General features: G+C 41.3%; 1 protein-coding gene across 1 annotated transcript; it reads right to left on the bottom strand.

The window, feature by feature from the left end:
* Window positions 1-500: 500 nt before the first annotated feature.
* chrna5 (cholinergic receptor, nicotinic, alpha 5) lies at window positions 501-13,832 on the bottom strand (the record flags this gene model as incomplete). The annotated part of the gene is made up of 7 exons (XM_080730187.1): window positions 501-656; window positions 1,467-2,183; window positions 5,791-5,968; window positions 6,250-6,359; window positions 7,595-7,639; window positions 8,212-8,363; window positions 13,745-13,832. The coding sequence occupies 7 exons, from the start codon at window positions 13,830-13,832 to the stop codon at window positions 501-503; spliced, it is 1,446 nt and encodes a 481-aa protein (XP_080586313.1).
* Window positions 13,833-19,751: the final 5,919 nt, after the last annotated feature.

Genomic DNA, 19,751 nt, shown 5'->3' with positions numbered 1-19,751 from the left:
AAGAAGTGAGCAGACAAAACTGGAACAACTGAACTCATCTTGCCACACAGTTCATCACCTTTTAACAGGCAGAAGCCGTTATCATGTATCTCGACTGGGCTGTTGTCTTACACCCTGAGGTTATCAGGTGGGGTGAGGCCCCCTGACAGGACACCCACAACAGTGGGTGTCAGGCAGGCAAATGGTAACTTGTGATAAGCATACAATCATGAAATTATAGCTCAATATATGACAGTCCAATATTGCCATAACAGGCCGGTAAAGCTCCTCTTTTCTCTAAATTTGTACCAGGCTAATAACAGAAATAACAAGAGAATCTGAGCAATATCAATGTCATGACATTTATTAATTTGTGATATGTGAATAAAAATGCATAGGAAATTATAGATTATTTCTTTCAAGGGCCGGTAAATATGTTGTCAACATAATGAGTCCATCTTTCCTTTCCTCTCATCTTCATATTCCTTTTCGTAACACCTGGAATTACAACGTGACACTGTCTAAGTCCCCCGAAAACGAACAGGGACAATAATGTTGGCCCACTTGTAGATGACAGGAATGAAGAGCAGAGCAGAGCCCAGGACTGAAACGAGAAGGAAGGCCCACAGGAACACTCGATCCAGAACCTGGGCCACAAACTTCCAGTCTTGCACCACCTGTGTTAAAACAAACCCAAAATACACATATGAATCTCAGTGCTGAGAAATGCGTAGTTTTAAAGTCATTCTGTGTAACCTATATTTTAGTAGTCTTTTTGGTTTTCAGAACGGTATTAAACTTTATTAACTATAAATACATTTCTGGTGGACACTGTGAACAAAAAAAAAAAGGTTTAGAGAAGGAAAATGATTGTGGAAAAAATAGGCTACCACTGAAATAATAGATACAAAAAATAACTTGTTTAATTGAAAAAGTTACACAGTATGACTTTGAAGGCATATAAAGCCCATAGGTATGTATAGAGGTGACTGAATGAAGTTGATGTAACGCTGCAGGGTGCAGTGCCTATATTTCTACAGTAGGTTTATAGCCTGTCACATGTTAAGACAGATTTCCCACTTCCCAGTGAATGCATGCACGCAGCATTCCACACATGCTCAACAAGCAGGGAGGAAATCAGGCCAGATTTACAACAAAAATGCCAATGTAATTTGCAGCTTTGCGATATACAGAAACAACTGGTTGAAATGATAGGCCTACACCTCAGAACATTTTATCATCTTTTGTTATTAAGGGGTGTTCAGTGGAGCGTATATCTCAGCCAGGCCAGGTGGCCTAACCAGGCTGTGTAGAGGGAGGAAATCCCTTAGCAGCTGACACACACACAAGAATAGCAACGCACACACGCAGATTAAACAATCTCCCTGGGCATTGATAATAACAGCAGGACAACATTTTTTGCATACTGGCATTAAGTACTTTTTACTTATGGATAGAGGCCAATACATTAAGTCCAGGACCCTTACCTCTCTGACCTCATTCTCCTTGACCACATGCATAGTGATGTAGCGAATAGAGTCCAATGCTGCCTGTAGGTTGTGCCGAGTGGAGGGAGGAGGGGTGGATTCCGGTGGTAAGCCTTTAGCAGCATCCGAGCTCACAAAGACCCCGGTTCCCCCTTTGCCCACCTTAACAGCATCGTAGGTGGCATACCTGTAGCGGTCCACATGGCTGCGCATGCATAGAAGCTTTGGCAGTCGGTGCAGGAAGATCTTCCTGACCCACGGGGCCATGTCATGGTGCGTTGAAGAGGAACGGTGGTGAATGTTGATCGCAAAGACAGTGATGACGATGGAGAGGGTCACGAAGATCATGGTGAAGACCAGGTACTCCCCGATGAGCGGGATGACCTTGGACGAAGAGGGTATGATCTCCTCAATGACCAAGAGGAAGACGGTGAGTGACACCAGCACTGAGGTACACAATGAGATCTTCTCGCCACCGTTAGAGGGCAAATAGAAGACCAAGATGGTGAGGAAGGACAGGCCAATGCAGGGGATGATGAGGAACAGCGTGTAAAAGAGGGGCAGCCTGCGGATGATAAAGGAATAGGTGATGGTGGGATAGAAGGAGCTTTCATCTGTTCTCACACCACGACTCCCTGTGGCCTTCATGATCTCCCATTCACCACTGTCAAAATAGTCCCGCCTGTCCACGTGGAAGTCTTCCAAGAGGATGTCCACCTGTTGCACAGAACAGAACATCATCAACCAGAAAATAAACATAAACATAAATTACTACTGTTGGACTACTCTTGTTTTATGAACTATCGGGAACATTTTTCTTAAATTGAGTTGTCAACTTATTTGCTTCAGTATCGGCATTTAGTTGTTAATGAGGACTGATGCCTCTAAAACATGTTAAAAAACTCAAAATCACACAGTACAACTTCATCATGCTAGTTGTGGGCTTGCCTGAAAGGCGAGAACACTATGTTATCGTCATTATTTATTTATCTATCAAGGTCCCCCCGACAGTATAAAGGCAGTTGGAAATTGGCGGAAAAACATCTGGGAGTGGTGTTAGCTGGGGTATTGGTTGAGCTTCACATGACAGTTAGCACGCTGCAGAATATAGTCACGTTAGGGGACATCATGGACTCATATTTCTTTACGAGCCAGCCCACACTGTTTTGTAGGAACAGTATTTCTACTTTGATGTTGGTGTTCTAACTTGTCCCACATGTCAAATACAAGGCTGTACAAGCCCTTATTATTATTTTCTTTAAATTAATCCATATGGTGTATTTCATAGCTAGTCAGCAAAGACTAGTCCACAAACTAGTTCCCAGCTCTCAGATTTTTGGGAAATCCTGATGAAGATCGTTAGAGATAATATACTGTAATAGTTCTAGAGATGTTAAAATCAACTAGAAAATATTGTTCCTTCGAAACAATTGTGGGCTCGCTTCAAGCCAAAAAACAATGGTTATAATAGTACAAAATGTCAAGATTGCAGGCAGTGCTTTCTTTGACGTTACTGACGTAAAATGGTAATCGAACTACAATGCAGACAAGCAGTGTTATTACATGAACTTAACGGTATGATTTGAGGCATTTTGTTCCAAAAATGTGTTATGCAAAAGTTGACCTGCTGGTGGAGCTATTACAGGCCAATGTGAGAAGGGTGGCATCTGTTCCTTGACCTAGTGGGAGTGTGTGTGCAAAATTTCACGCACATCGCAGGCTGTGTTCATGATTATCGCTGCTTGCAGCTAAATTTATTATTGTTATTATTATTATTATTATAAAAAGAATTGTACACTTCATAGGCATGTTAGATAAAGGTCCTTAGATTGTGTGTAGAATGTTTCATGCAAATTGCTCAAAAATCCCAGGATAAAAACGGGTTTAAGCGTTTCACAAACTGCTCAAAATGATATAGCGCCCCCCTTTGGCCAATTGGGGTAAGATTGGTTTCAGTGATATTTGGACTAACCCGCTACAGTAGTCCATCATGAAAATTTGACTTTGCATGTATGTTTTAGAGGCAGAAAAATAATTTGCGTAAAACTGCAATATTCATTGAATTATTAAAAAAGAATGTTTCAATTTAAAAAAAATCCGATCTGACAGATCTTTAGATATCGGTCCAAAGTTCATGCAAAAAAAGTTCTGTGCACGTGACGCGAAACTTCCAGAATAGAAGCGGGTTTAAGCATTTCACAAACTGCTCAAAATGGTGGAAAAACTAAGGGCGGAGCTTACTTAACAAAGTCACAGATGGTTTCCGTTTGAGTCGAGGCACGCGTGTAAGCAACTTGCATGTCTTTAAACGAAACGAGGCATGACTTATGCCTGTTTAAAGTTTGAATTTTCAAATGCTTCATATAGCGTCCCGCCGTCCCCCTTTGGCCAATTGGAATAAGATTGGTTTCATATTTGGACTAACCCTCAACATCTTTGCCAAATGCCATGATCTTGTCACTTTGCATGTATGATTTAGAGGCAGAAGAATAATTTGCATAAAACCGCAATATTAATTGAATTAAAAAATAATTATTTAAAGCCATACTGTGTAAGTTGCTCACCTATGGTCATTAGCCCTATAGCGAACCGCGGTCGCGTCCGCGTCTTTCGGCCGTTTTTCGTAGCTTCAGACCCCCGCGTCTGCCTCCACCTCGCTGAGATCTATCTTTGGAGGGGTCCCTTGTTCCTGTGCGTTCAGTAATTCCAGAGATACACTCCTTCACCCTGCCTGGTAGGCGAAATTACCTAGAGACTGGATGGTACAAACCGGCGACAACAAAATGGCGACCCCACTTCAAGATGCGATGTGATTGGCCGGCAGTTGTATAACCCTCGCTGTGATTGGCCGGTAGTGTGATGACGCAATTTTGGCGCGAGATCCGGTCCCCGGCAAGGATCTCAGTTTACATATATAGAGAAGGCTTTACAGGCTGAAATTCACGGCGCGGATCTTCTAAAACTTTTGTGTTTTAATAGTTAGGAGAATTTTAAGATTTGTTTTATAAAAAAAGTTACATAGTACAACTTTAAAGTTGTACCATGTAACTTTTTTTATAAAACAAATCTTAAAATTGTCCTAACTGTTAAATCGCTAAAGTTTTAGAACACCCACTCCGTGAATTTCAGCCTGTAAAGCCTTCTCTATATATGTAAACTGCGATCCTTGCCGGGGACCGGATCTCGCGCCAAAATTGCGTCATCACACTACCGGCCAATCACAGCGAGGGTTATACAACTGCCGGCCAATCACAGCGCATCTTGAAGTGGGGTCGCTATGGCAGCCATATTTGTTGTCGCCCGTTTGTACCATCCCTTCTCTAGGTAATTTCGCCTACCAGGCAGGGTGAAGGAGTCCGTATCTCTGGAATTACTGAACGCACAGGAACAAGGGACCCCTCAAAAGATAGATCTCAGCGAGGTGGAGGCAGACGCGGGGGTCTGAAGGTACGAAAAACGGCCGAAAGACGCGGACGCGACCGCGGTTTGCTATAGGGCTAATGACCACTAGTTGGGCATCTTACACAGTATAGCTTTAACGTACAAACTTCTCACCACATAGCCTGTGTAGATATAGGTTCAAATTTCATGTGAAAAAAGTTTTGTGCGCGTAACGCAAAAATCCCAGGAGGAGATAGATTTTTACTGTTTATCATATCATTCAAAATCGAGGTCAAAAGTCAGAGTGTCAAAGTTGTTCGCCATGAGGAGACGCATAAGTGTGTCCAGGTTTCATGGCTGTAAGTCAAACAGAGCATGAGCTATACCTGTTCAAAGTTTGCACTTTCGAAGGCTACCATTTGGCCGATTGCTGTAAAAAGTAATAGCACACGTCGCCACAGTAAGCTGAACACATTGATGTTTGAATATCGATTTTCGGTGAAAGGATGTAGGAGTAGAAAGGTGCCAAAGTTTTGAGGAGAACTTGGACTGACTGACTGACTGACTGACTGACTGACTGACTGACTGACTGACTAGTATAGACTGATAGATAAATAATGACAATAACATACGTGTGCTCGCCTTTCAGGCGAGCCCACAACTAGAAATGTGAAATTCTGGAAAATTGCAAGCCTGGTTCCAGCCCATAGACCCCGCCCACTTGCGTCAGCTGAGTCTGAAATCAGGCTAAGTGTGCTATACTATATTGTGATGTCATGTGAAGCTTGACTAATCCTCAAATTCATTGCCTGTATTGTACAATAGACCTTTGGGGTTTTGGGGTTACAGAAAACGTCCACTGAACTCATTAGACTTTGTATTAGTATTTCATTGATAGAACAGGTGTTAGTAATGACTAATAGTTCATACAATGTGTAACAACCTGTGAGCCATCGTAGGTCCAGGAGCCAAACCTCATTGAGCAGTTCTGGAGGTCAAAGGGGAAGAAGGTGACATCAATGGTGCAGGCTGACTTGTAATTGGCCGGTGGTCTCCATGATATGGTACCATCATATCTCACCACAGCCTTGGTGACAGTACCCTCAAAACGACCATCGGAACTATGGGAGGAAATACATATTTTTACCAGCAACAAACGTATTTATTAACACGTCCAAGACTAATTAACTGCAATTATGTTTAGCCAACATTGACTGATCTGTTAATGCATGTACTTATAACGTATTATATGCGATAAGTATAAACAGGAGTTTATTTAAGTGCACATGTCCTTAATATGATATCTGATGACTATTTTATTGCATCATGAATATTATGCTTTACAGGTGTGTTGGCTTTCTCATCATTATCAGCTCATTCCCATGACACGTGTCTAACATACTTATCGTACAGTACGATGTCAGGAATCCAAATAGTGTCCGAGGGGACTCTGATAGTAGTGATGCCCAGGTAGTCGTCTGGGTTCCACCTCAGCTTCTTGTCAACCCATTCCTATAGACAGAGGAGAACAGACAAGGGAAGATCATCTCTTTAAGCTCTACAAAAGATAGCATTAGTGCTATTATAATGACACCCTATAGTGATCCTCGAAGAGATGCCCAAGTATAATAATAACATAGGCCCCTGAGAGTCTTATTGACAGCAATTACTGGGCAATAGTCCAGCAAACTCAATGCATGAAAGGGAATATTTGATTCTATTACTACTATTATAGCCTACTAATGTTTAAAAGTATATTACAAATCTTTCAAAGCTGTTTTTCAAGACTGTTTGAAAAAGCTGATCTAAAAGCACAACATTTTTCAAGCTATTTGAAAATAGCATGTTATACTAGCTCGCAAGTTCGCAATATGTCGCATCGCTACGTGTTGTGAGCTTGAGTTGTGATTTTGATGCTTTTGTTTTAACTAATTCTGCCGGGGACCCCCTGGAAACCCCTCAAGGACCCCTGGGTCTGAGAACCACTGCTCTACCAACCCTGTCCCAACACCTTATAGCAAGCCAATCCCTGACAACCGTAACCATGGCATCCACTGCCCTTCCATCTCCTGATTTGCATTATGTAATTTATCACTGTTGATGAGAGTGCCTGACCTGAGCGGCAGAACACGGTGTGGAGTGGTAATTCTCTTGGCTGCACAGCCTGCACAGAACAGCGGGCATCCAAGACCATTAATAAAAATGACAGGGAGAGTAGCCAACAGGTGGATGTAGATGCGTGGGCAGGGTTGCGAGTAGGGCTGTCAGTCACAATCATGACATTTTAGTTTGACGTCTTGGCGATTAATTGTCTTCCAAATAATTGTGAGTAATGATTTAATTGTGTTTTTGGCACTGAACATTGGAACATATAACGTGTCTTTCAGGCTTCGTAAACAAAAGGTGCATATAGGGCAGCTATGACAAATTACTTAACCACTTAAACCCCGGCATGGCGGCATCCGTAAATGTGGGGAAAGCTTCGCCGCGCTGTACGCTTGTCGATCGGCTATGTTCTGCCAAAATAATGGAGCATAGAGCCCTGAGGGACTCCGCTCAGCCATATGAGGTTTAAGTGGTTAAACAATTCGGTGGTTAGCTGACTGTTTGTCCTTTTAAAAATACCATGTAAGCCCAGTTTGTACATTCATTTTGCAGCGTCTTTACAGTTCCCTTGAAACATCATTTTGTCTCTGTGGATGGATGGATGTTTTATGACTTGTTGTAGTTGTAAGAGTTGTACTTGCCTGTTTCATCCACACGTTGGTTGTCATGAGCTGCCTTTTCTCATCCTAGTATATTAAAAAAAAAGTTTATATTTTAGACTGGAACATTGAAAACTTAGGCTTTGTTTATGACCATATCGTCACTGTCGGGCAGAAACCTTGTAGGCTATCTCAGAGTTTCAAGTTTTCAAGTTTTCACGTTTTTTCACCAAGTAAAGCCCTGCTTCATCATACAAGGCTGTCGCACTAAAGTAGTGAAAACAGCCGATCTACAAGCACACAACGCCTCGCGGTGCAAGGCGTTGTGTGCTTGTAGATCTGCTATTCTTGGACATACAAGGTTTCCACCCGACAATGACGATATGTTTCTCTTAATTGCTGTCTTACTTCAAGTTAAAGCACTAAAAATAATGTAACTCTTGTTGTAACTCATTGTTACAAATGGGAGTTAACAATGCACAGAACAATATGTCCAGTGTAGATCATTTTAAACACCTCTACTGAAGCAATTGAGGTAGGTCTCTTCAAAGAAAGTTTTTGAAGCAGGATACAGAAAACAACAATAATCATGTGATTTGTCATACATTTGTGCTTAACTTATACTTAGTACATCACACAAATACTATTTTCAAACTTACCACATCAACTAGCTGGGAGATGGCTAGACCAAATTTCACCTGAATTGTCCCATTGAGGTATTCTACTGGCCGGACCCATTTCTGGTAGTTTTTGAATAGGTATTTGAACAGCTTGTCTTCTGACTTTGCATAGGATGACAGTTTGGGAATCCCTGTAGAGGTGTGCAAAGACTGGTGTTAAATATAGAGAAATTAAGATTCTGTCAAACTTGGAAAAGCATGAGCATCTGGAGTGGCTTAAAGGCCCAGGCCAGTAGCTTGGCCGGCCAAGCCATCCAATGACAACAATTATGCTTAATCTATACTGTTTTGTATAATGTGTTGCTTGTCACCGTTGTACGACAAAGTATAAATCAGGCTTAACAAATGGAGAGCCTCTGAATGCTCTGCCAGTGAAACTGTGATAGGCGAAACGAAGTGGCTGGTGTTATCATGATTCCGTCTAATCCCTCCACCGGCCAACAGTGGAGTTTGGCAGGGTCACGAACCACAATACACATGGGGGGAATAGGAAAAAGACAAAAATCGATAGATGAAATGAAATTAAAACATTTGTAGAAACAAAACTTGGAATAACATATCGAGTATTCGCACAGAGCACAGCCATGACTCATAGTCTTGGCAGCTGGAGCATTCACAATAGATCTGTCAATCTCTAGCTCTACTTCTACTACTACATTTTAGTAGTCTGTATCTTCACTGCTCTCAGACACCTTAATAAGTTATTAAATGGAGACCAATTTCATTTCAATAATCGTGCTGTTAGTTACCTGGCTGGGGTCCAGTGCTTCAAACTGTCTGCAGTATTTTCTAGATTTGCACACACTGTGATGGTACTGTCAACAGTCTAATTTACTCAGTAATTGAGTGTATCTGTCTTCTCAGAAAGAAGATCAAATGTGACTTGTGTCTGGGATGTAATAATCACTGTCACTGGCATGAATTGATGTAATTAGAGGTTTGCGGCTCACATCTAGAGATTGTATATGGCGATGTGACTGATATGGCCATGTATGGAGATCTGTATGTCTGTCAGTCCTTCTCCTTTTTATGGCCTTAAATGGAGATCTCTGTATGTGTCAGTGCTTGTCCCTTTTATTCCCATATATGGAAGACCCTGATGTCATCAGTATATGCTCAATTGCCCATATATGGGCATGCTGACCGACAGGTGTTGTAGTAGTAGGGCGGTCGGATAAAGGAAGTCAACACCAAATATTCGGCACACTGCTTGTATGATGACCATGATTTGGTTTATATTTTTAGAAATATTTGTCTTCAATTTCATAATGAAAGTCAATGGGGCTGAAACCTTGCCCAAATGTGGAATTATACACCAAAAATAGGTCATAGATGACTGACATCACAGGCCAGCCACATGAAGACAGAGATCAACATTTCAACCACAACACATGTGGATCCTGTAGATCTGTGGTTCCCAAACATTTTATCTCAAGACCCCAAAACAGAAATTAGACGTTTGCCCGGAACCCAAACTAATGAAAATCTTCAAACTCAAGGTCACGCGTCACCCATAAAAATGTGTCCATGACCCACTGCTGTAGGTATTCAAGAATAGTATAACATACAGTATAACCACTTTGGCATTTTAATATTAATAATAGTTACCTACTTCCTCCTGAGGGGGAAATTCATTTTTTTCAACCCAACCCAGCTGATTCGCTGCCCACAAGGAGCGCTTGAGCAATTAGGGGTTAAGAGTCTTGCTCAGGGACACACATCGACATTGCTACCCTGGCCTGGAATTCACCCTTTGTCAAGTCCCGCCCGTTGTCCCGCCCCTCTTCACACCCATTGGTTGCTGTGTCTTGGTGGGACATTCGGTGGGACACTCCATCCACTACCATTTTAATTCAGTTGCTTCGTATTATTATTCTGTGTGTTCAATTCTAATTTCAAACTTGGTTTCAGTAAAATAGAGCTGCTCAGTGGCAGTATAGTGACTCAGCATGTTTTTAAATGTTTTTATTTCTCAAAAATGTTTTAGCAAATTCAACATATAAAAGGCGGAACCAAGGCGGGACAATTCAGATAGAGCCTGCTGGTTGGTCAGTGAGGGACCAACCAGAAGGCTAACAAAGGGTGAATTGAACCAGGGACAACCAGGGACTCTGGTTCCCCAGGCGGGCTCCCTAACCATTCAGCTATGCATAATGCAATTTTAAATAGCAAATTTATGAAGAACACATGGGTCTATAATTTTTGAGGTCTCCTGTGAAGCCATTCATTAGTGGCTCACTGGTACATCCACTTAAGATGTGGAAAGGTTAACTAGCTGTGACCCTAGCCAGGGAGGAAAATGAAGGCGCTTAATGTTTTCAATTATATTGTTTCAACTAGGAATTGTTTTAACCAATGTTGATGCTTGTGTTCTCATTGTGTGATTTATTTCCATTTCAGCACAATGGATAAATGTACATCAATCTATTACTGATTGAATGATTGAGTGAATGAATGAAAACAGTTAATGGAGTTGGGACAACAGATGTTCAAAAGGCAGAGAACCACACCTTTGCTCCGCCCTACACACAATCATGGGCGTTACAATACCCTGCCCTAGTTCTTGTCCTAAATCCCTTCCCCTCGCCCAATCTTATTCATTTCAATAAACATCCTTAACCTTTCTCAAAGGTGCGGTTCTTCACTTGTGAATAAAACCTTCTTCATTCTCAATCCAGCCAATTTGCACATAACAGGACATCTGTTGACAGATCTTAAAACGTCAAGTTATTTTCAGTCAGTTCTGATGGAAACGGATATTCCTCGGTGACATACTGTATCTTAGTGAGAAAGGTCTGCATATTTATGTAGTGCAGGGGTCTTCAACGTTTTGAGGCCAAGGACCCCTTAGTTGAGAGAGAGATGAAGCAGGGACCCCCAATAGTATACATTTGTGTTCAGATTAAAAATGTAAATGGATTATTTCTTATACAGTTTGGACTTGACAGCACTATCATCTGTGTAGGTTGGATTAATGTGTATTTTCATACTGTATATTTAAATGCCTACTAGTCTGCTCTTCTTTTCCCTCTGCATCAAACCTCTGTGCCAAAAAATAGACGGTCTACAAGCTCACAATGCCTCGCGCTTTTTTGGCTAATGTTCCACTAAGAATAGGGATGCTAGGGTTCAAGTGATCAAACATGATCACACAAAGATTTGGCGGACCCCCTGTAGTAACTCTGAGGACCCCCTAGGGGTCCCGGACCCCCTGTTGAAGACCTCTGATGTAGCGTAATATGATATAAGATAAAAAAAAAAAAGAATAACAGTGTAAGTCAGATGTGCATGAAAAAGTTATTTACAGGAGTGACCTGAGGAAAAAAAAAACTGACCTACAGAGCACTACAACAACCTAAACCACAGCAGGCAGCTTACATTTTTCTTTTGCCTGAGGCACACTTCGTATGCAGAGTTGGGAAATGAGAAGTATTGATCACATTGTTAATGTGACACAATTTCTTACATCCCCCTCTTTAAATCACTCTCCAGGATGGTTATGAGCTTATTTTATGATTTGCGGAATGTGGTTGTAAATCCACCTAAAAGGGATGGCAGAGGCAATGACCGCTGATACCATGGTTTCACCCCAGGCCGATCAATATGGACCATGCTCTAGCCTCTGCGGTCAATAACGGTATGATTAGAAGATTCATCTTCTCCACAGCTTCTCTTCTGCTCTCAACATTCTGCCTTCCTAGAAAGCAGACTATTGCAGGTTTTGCTGTATGACTCTTGAGTCTAATGCTATACTGTAGGTTAGAGTATTTCAAGGGGTGTGCTACTGCCATGCAGGGGCTGTTCAGAGGGGCACTGGAAGCAATATTTTTGAATGGGAGTGCTGTTTGGGGGGCGGGGGGCTACAAGCTTGTCGCAAGTTACTATGAAAAGCTCCACCGGCTGTCCCTCCGTCAGTCTCTCCATCTGTCCGTCACGTCATGTCACACTTTTGGCCCTACTCTTATCTCCGGCACCGTTGCCCCTATCAATGCCAAACATTGCACACACACTCCTTGGCTGGCAAACCACAACTCCGCCCCTGATTTCACACATGCCCCTCTTCTACCATGAGGTTGCTTTTTTTTTTTTTTTTTTTTTTTTTTAAAGATTTGTTTTTGGGCTTTTTGCCTTTATTGGATAGGACAGTAGACTGACAGGAAATGGGGGAGAGACAGGGAGTGACATGCGGCAAAGGTCAGCCGGATCGATGGAAAGTAAACAACATCACCATACAGTAACTGTAATGAGGACCTGAGAGAGTACATTGTTCCCGCCGTCCGAGATCCGGTTGTCAAGAATGATCTGTGCTGATAAGCCTTTTTTAAGGATATACAATCATAATTCAAATTGTCTCTCTCTCTCTGTCATTCAATGTTATATGAGATACAGTACTTCAATGGTTTCCGATGGAAATAAGCTTACAATAATAACTGGTTAAAGAGGCCGCAGCTCTCCAACACTTCTATACTCCATTTTAACAGCTGAAACATTTGTACTACTGTAATGGCCTATTAATCTAGTTAGCAGAGATTTATTGAGGAGAATGGAAGTTCCACAGTCGTTAATAAACCTATTTATCAAAGAGTAATGAGCGCTGATATGCACTGGGTCATTCCAGTTACATAACCAAGCCTCGTGCGGCCTGTTGTGTCCTTGGATTAATGTCTCTGGCACTTTTGCTCATGTACTACTGGGATGTACACTGGTGCCATAATTACAGGCTGTCTGCTGTAAATGATTATCCTTGATCTCAGCTAAGGGGTATATGGCCTGAAAGAAAGGCCATAGATTTCAGTGGTCCATCAGATGAATTGATAATAATGATGGTCCACTAATAGGCGAGACCTCCTCCCTGCCCAACAACAACTCCTTCTCCCTTCTCTTTTCCTCACATCAATCCTCTGGAGAGTACTGTATGTCAACACATTCACTGAGAGTGCTGTGTAAAATCCTGTGTTAGATAGTGTTCAAATGTATACTGTACACGTTTGTACCGGTATGCTCTCTTGACTCAAGAGAGCGTCTTTAGTTACAATTGTACAACACTGAGAATTGTCCTGTGTGTTTTTCACACTGTGGTGAAGTGGTGTCTTTTGTCAGGATATATCAGTGGTTCTCAAACTTTTCAGGCCGGGACCCCCCAAAATAATCATATTTGAAGGGGGCCCCCCACCCTGACAAGAACTTGGAATTGCAGGAGTTGAGGTATTACATTTAGTTTGACTCGGTTCCACAGCTAAATATTGTAGCTGATCTACATGCTCACAACGAACAGCTATAGCCTATAGTTTGTTGATTACTTTTGACGCAGTAATGGCCTATCTTTTTATTTGTAATAGTTATTTTAGAGGTATTAAAATAGATACTATGTAATACACTTATACTGCATGTTGGTTTGTTTACTGTGGAGTTAGAAAACAATGTTTTCACATTAAGCAAATCATCCTCCCCCAGATCCTGTGGGGACCCACAGGTTGAGAAGCACTGGGATATAGTGTATTGTATAACTTACGCAATGAGTGGAACAGGTGGCAGCGGAGCAGCAGCAGCAGCAGCAACAATGGGAGCAGGGAGCATGCCGTCCCTCCCGCTCCCAGCATGATATCAGAGATGGCAGCAGTTGTACACAGCTGGTCGCTCAGGCATCACAGACCTGCAGCCTGCAGAACAATGGCCATGCATTTTGTCATTATAGGGCAGCGATTCCCAACCTGCATGTGGGCCGTGAGCCCAGAATAATTGGCAAAACATGATGATTTTACTTATAACATAACATTAATATAATATAAATGTATATTGTATAAAAGAAAAAAGAAATCTGGCAATTTCTTTCAAAAGGTTATGAACTTGGTTTAGAGTTTTAAAGGAGCAGTCCAGACAGTTACATTTGTGTGTGTGTGTGTGTGTGTGTGTGTGTGTGTGTGTGTGTGTGTGTGTGTGTGTGTGTGTGTGTGTGTGTGTGTGTGTGTGTGTGTGCGTGTGCGTGCGTGCATGCGTATGCGCGCATGTGTGTGTGCGTATGCAGGCTATATCGTGTTTTAGTTTGTTTCTTTTCCATTTGTTCTACACCAAATAATACAGTCCTCAGGTTAGGGGTGGGTAGGTTTTGACATGTGGTCCTTTGTCACTCTTACTTTGTTTCATTCCTCAAAACCTTTTTTCAATATATTTAACGGCCTAGTTATGATTATTATTGGCCATAATCTTTAAGTAAGTGCCATATGCTTGGGACTAGGGAGGGGATACGAATATAATGGCCCGGTGGCTTGATTATTCAATCTAGCCTGAGTGAGAACTCCTACACGAGAATAGCATTTATGAAGGAGTTTCGTGTCAGCATACAGAATGTTTTGAGAGACAGAATTCAATATTATAAATTATAATAAACAATCATGAACAGGCCAATATATAATGGTACGAATATATGCAGAGGTGGCAGTTGATTTTGAACAGACTCATCCATGCCATAATGTACGTACAGTAATGCCTTGTAATAGATAAATACATCCACCATATATTCATGCAATGGACCTGTAATTGCAGACATGCTGTGTGGTCAAATTATTCTTCATACGGTACCTGGAATATTGAGTGACAAAGTCATTTAAAGACATGTAGAATACACTACCTGTAGCACATTATTTTCATCATACTCCTTTGCTATGCCACATTATTATAAACACATACTGCATGCTGTACATACAAACATACTGTACCATTGTGGACATAAATACCTGCTCTGTGTGACTGCCATTCACACACGATCCATTCCTGGGAGGCTTGGTTTCGTTGGTAAAGCCCTGCTGCTGACAGCTACGTATAATAGTCCTCCATCTAATAGTCCTCCATTCTACGCAGGTCTCCTCTCCCTCCACGCCTCACACAGATGTCGATCTCTGTCCCCGCTGCCTTCAGAATGGGCAGCAGGCTGCATGTCCCCTCCTTCTACTTCTGAAAGACCCCCCCCCCCCCCCCCCCCCCCCGACCACCACCACCCCACCCCCCAACACAACACACACCCCACCGTTCTCCAGAGGAGAGTGATCAGTAATCAGTGACAGGGGGCGTTCCCCCCAGGGGAGGGTGCTGCCAGCATCGATTCGCAGCCTCTCAGCCTTGAAACAGCCCTGCACTGGTGTCTCCTGTGTCCGCAATCCTACCAGTAGCCGTTTAAATATTCTCCGTTGTTCAAACCTGAGTGCAAGGCAACCCTGCTGTATGCTGCGTGCTCCATGCGTGCGTGCTGCGTGCGTGCATGTCTGCCTGTGAGCCTGTGAGTGTGTGTGCAAATCTTCATACTGTATGTGTCTCCATGGTGACCGCATCCATGGACCTCCCAATTAGCCTATTGCTGCCATACAGCATGGGAAGGATTTATTTATTTATTTGTACTTACTTGCTCTTGTTACTAATCATTTTTATCTATTTTGTTCAGTATGTCATTGTTCTTTAGAATTATTTTGTTAGACATGACTGTTTGTTGGGAATAGTGCAAATAACTAAGATGTGTATCTACTGTATATTGTACATGAATTGCTATCTGTCTATGGGTATGTCTGCCCCAGGCATAACTTGACCTCAAACTTGACATGCAATGATCCAGGAGTGTGCAGTAGCCTAGCAAGTGGGAAGTCGTGGTCAAGAAATGTGAAACCATGGCTGTCTGTATCTGTCTGTGGAGGACACACCAATTAAAACAAACCTTTTCTATTCTTCATCATAGTGTGTCACCCTCTAGTCTAGGATAAGAGGGCTCATTCATTAAAAAACTAAAAATATATAATTCATAGGAAAACTCTTTGCCAGTTTATTCTTGCATAATAATACAAACTAGAACCAAAGGGCGGCCGAGCGTCTAGTCGGCGACCTGGCCAACTCGGGAACGATGTAAATAGGGAATGAATGTCCCGCCCTTTAATGCAAACCCCATTATATTGTCATAGGATCCGTTTTGACCATCTGTTTGCCTGTGTCCATTTATGCCCATATACTGTATGGAGATATCTGTCAACGTCCATTTTACACCCATATATGAAGATCTCTGTAGGACCCGTTTTGACCATCTGTTTGCCTGTATCAATTTATGCCCATATATGGAGTTATCTGTCTGTCTGCGTCCATTTTATGACCATATATGGAGATATCTGTATCTGTCTGTCCTCAGAAACGGCCTGATGTCAACAATCATCTCCGCATACGGAGATTCCGGTTCGGGAAAAACGCACATCGGGTCGGGTCGAGGCCCGGCACTTTATATGACACACTGTCAGCTTAATGTCTTAATAATGCTCAAATTCCAATTCTACAAGCATGCTAATAATCCAATTGTCTCTCTTCCCCTAAAATTGAATAGCACTAGTGACTATACAGCTATCCTGGCAGAATAGCTGACAAAATGTATTTGTACAGATGAAAAAGGTGAAATTGGGTGTAATAGAATTATTTGAATTTGAGAAATTATATGAATCCACCAAACAATTAAGCTACAGTAAAAGACGCATGCATACAGAGTATTGTGATTGCTTTAATCAGTGAAGAAAATCAACATTAAACATTGTGATATGACATTGTTTTATATTATATACAGTATACACATATTTTCTTCTTCATTGTGAGCTTGTAGATCTGGTATTTTCACTATTTTGGAAGATAAGACAGGTCTTCCTCAACACTGAGGAAGACCTAGGTTGAAATGCATCTGTTGTGCTGTCCGTGCTATGTGAAAAGGACATTTATTGTGTGCTGACTATTTTCACATTTTCATGATATTGTTGAGCCGTGCATCTTGAGAATTCTATTTAAGTGTTTTCCGGGCGTTCTACTTTGCTTTCGACCTGTGCATATAAAGACATCACGTCTGAACTTGCAGTTGCTGCCTCTGTGGATGACAAAGACGGAAAGTTATTGTTTGCTTTTTGCCTGTGTGCTCAAGTTTAGGTATTGGTTTTGCAATAGTTCACACAGCAGGCTATTCATGTCATGACTAATTGTCGGACCAAAAGATAGGTGCTGCTTCTAAAAACAAATATGTGGTTTTCTGTGGTGAAGCTGAAATGTTTGCACAATTAAACCTTGTCAAAGGTTTGTGTTGTGTTTTGTAGTTACCTTGCCAGAGCCACACATATACAGTACACACATAATGCTGAGTCTGTTTTATATTTTATACATTGGCAGAATACATTTTGCTTTCATTTGTATGCTAAAAGTGTGATTTGACACCTGTTTAGTATGCACAACTATTACTAACATAAAGGAAATCCTATATGGAGATAAAGCAGCTGCTACCACTTACAGTAGACTGTATTTGTTGACTTCTTTTGGTGTTGTCCTATATTATAATATTATATATTATATATTATATATTCTACACAAAAAGCAATACACCCCTAATATATATTCATTATACTTATACAATTATTAATTTTAATACCATACCTGGCACTATAGTGTTTTTTTTTCCTACAAAGTGTTACAGTATGGTACCTGGGGTGTTCACAATTTCCAGGACAAAGTCGTCAACGTAATCGTATGTAGGATCATCATCATCAATGTTGATGTCATCATCATGATCTGCAGGTCAGAGACTTGAAATTATCTGTTTGTCCAGGAATAACAAACATGTCACCTTAATTGAAGATACAGTACTACTGTACCTGCTACGCTGCTGTCACTGAAGGAAGAGGCACCATGGACCGTTACATTCTGATACCTGACAGATAGAAATTATGTATGAAGCTTAATAACTTAACCTGTGGTGGACAAAGTACTCAATCAAAGTCATACAATAGATACAAATCATCGTTGTCGGGTAGAAACCTTGTAAGTCCAAAACCGTTTGTGTCGTGTTTATCATTCTAAAAATGCGACAGTCTTGTATGATGATGATGAACCAGGGCTTTACGTGCACATTTGAAACTTGGAGATACGAGGTTTCTGCCCAACAGTGACGAAATACAAATACTCAGATAAAGTACAGATCCTCAAAATGTTTTAGTTAAGCACAGTACTTTCTATTATTATGATACATTAACCAGACAATCTAAATAGTGTCAAACTGTAGAAAAGACAGCCTCTTGTGTAAATAATTTAACTTGACATTAACAATAAATGTATATTTATTTGGGAAAATTGTGAAAAATGATTAACTGAATATGTATTTATTTAAATAGAACTTGGGTAACACATTTATTTTGCATGCTATTATGTTTGCAAGCCATCTGCCAATTATAAATAATATAACCTCTATTATAGCTATTATGCAGTAGTAAAATATCCCCCACGGCCCCACCCACCACATGCTGTACTAAAGCAGTGGTTAAATCAATCATTAATAATATGTCATTTATTTCTCCTTACTGGGGTTGCTCCTGCCAGTTGAAACGATCTCCTAGCAATGGAAAAAAATATGTTGATGGATAGTTTACAAACAATATATCGTCAGGAAATGGATGGGTGCACAATCTCACCCATCTGGTTAGTGGATAGTGGGAGAGGTACTTGCACAGTGTTAATGTATCCATAACTGAGAGTGTACATGTCCCTTAATGGTCCTTTTGGTTACATTTGTACACTCTCATATTTACAGTAAATTAACACTGACAATCAGTGTCAGGCATTGGTTCTCAAGGGGGGCACACACACACACACACACACTGTGTGTGTGTGTGCCCCCCTCGTGCGCGTGCGCGTGCGCGTGTGCGTGTGTGTGTGTGTGTGTGACACACACACACACGCGCACACGCACACGCACACGCACACGCACACACACACACACACACACACACACACACACACACACACACACACACACAAAGAGTGTTACTGAGAGTGTTACTGAGAGTGTAACGTTACGTACCATTAGGTACCTCTGGTCTGTCTTCTCTGTCTGCAGGTCCTACCTCCATCTCATCATCGACTTTTTGACTGAAACATAAACAATGTATATGAAATATGCATCATCTGACTGTATTTTACATCAGGCGGATCATTTGGGCTCCCAGGGGATGGCAAATAGCACCCCCTGGTGTTCACATTTAATCCCAAATTCAGTTATTTGATGCTACAAAATAAAATAAAGTATTTTGTCCGCCTCTGATTGATGCTGTTTTTAGATTGATGCTGAGTGCATCACAATCCACACTAACCCATCTACATGGGACATGTATCACACATGTTGTAGACATGTTTTCTTGTTTGCAACCAACCATGTATTCAATATCCACTTTCACGCATCCCCATTTTTCCAAAATGGTGAAATTAGAGGACCTACACGCTCACAATGTATCTATTTTTAGTTTAGGTTTTCACTTTTTTGCCACCCCCTATGTGAAATGACACACGCAAACCTTTTCCTCAATCTGTGAACAGACTTTAGTCAGATAAAAATAATAACTTACCAGTCATTGCATGAATTTGGACACCCTGTTAAAAGAGAGTGAACATTATTTCTAGTGATGTTAACCACATTTATGTTATTTGTCCTTTTTTGGTCTGCTTTTGGAAGTGTATAAGCTAAAAAT

Source organism: Nannobrachium achirus (assembly GCF_963921795.1).
Source record: "Nannobrachium achirus genome assembly, chromosome: 7".
Taxonomy (NCBI): domain Eukaryota; kingdom Metazoa; phylum Chordata; class Actinopteri; order Myctophiformes; family Myctophidae; genus Nannobrachium; species Nannobrachium achirus.
This window is presented reverse-complemented; position numbering and strand designations above follow the sequence as displayed.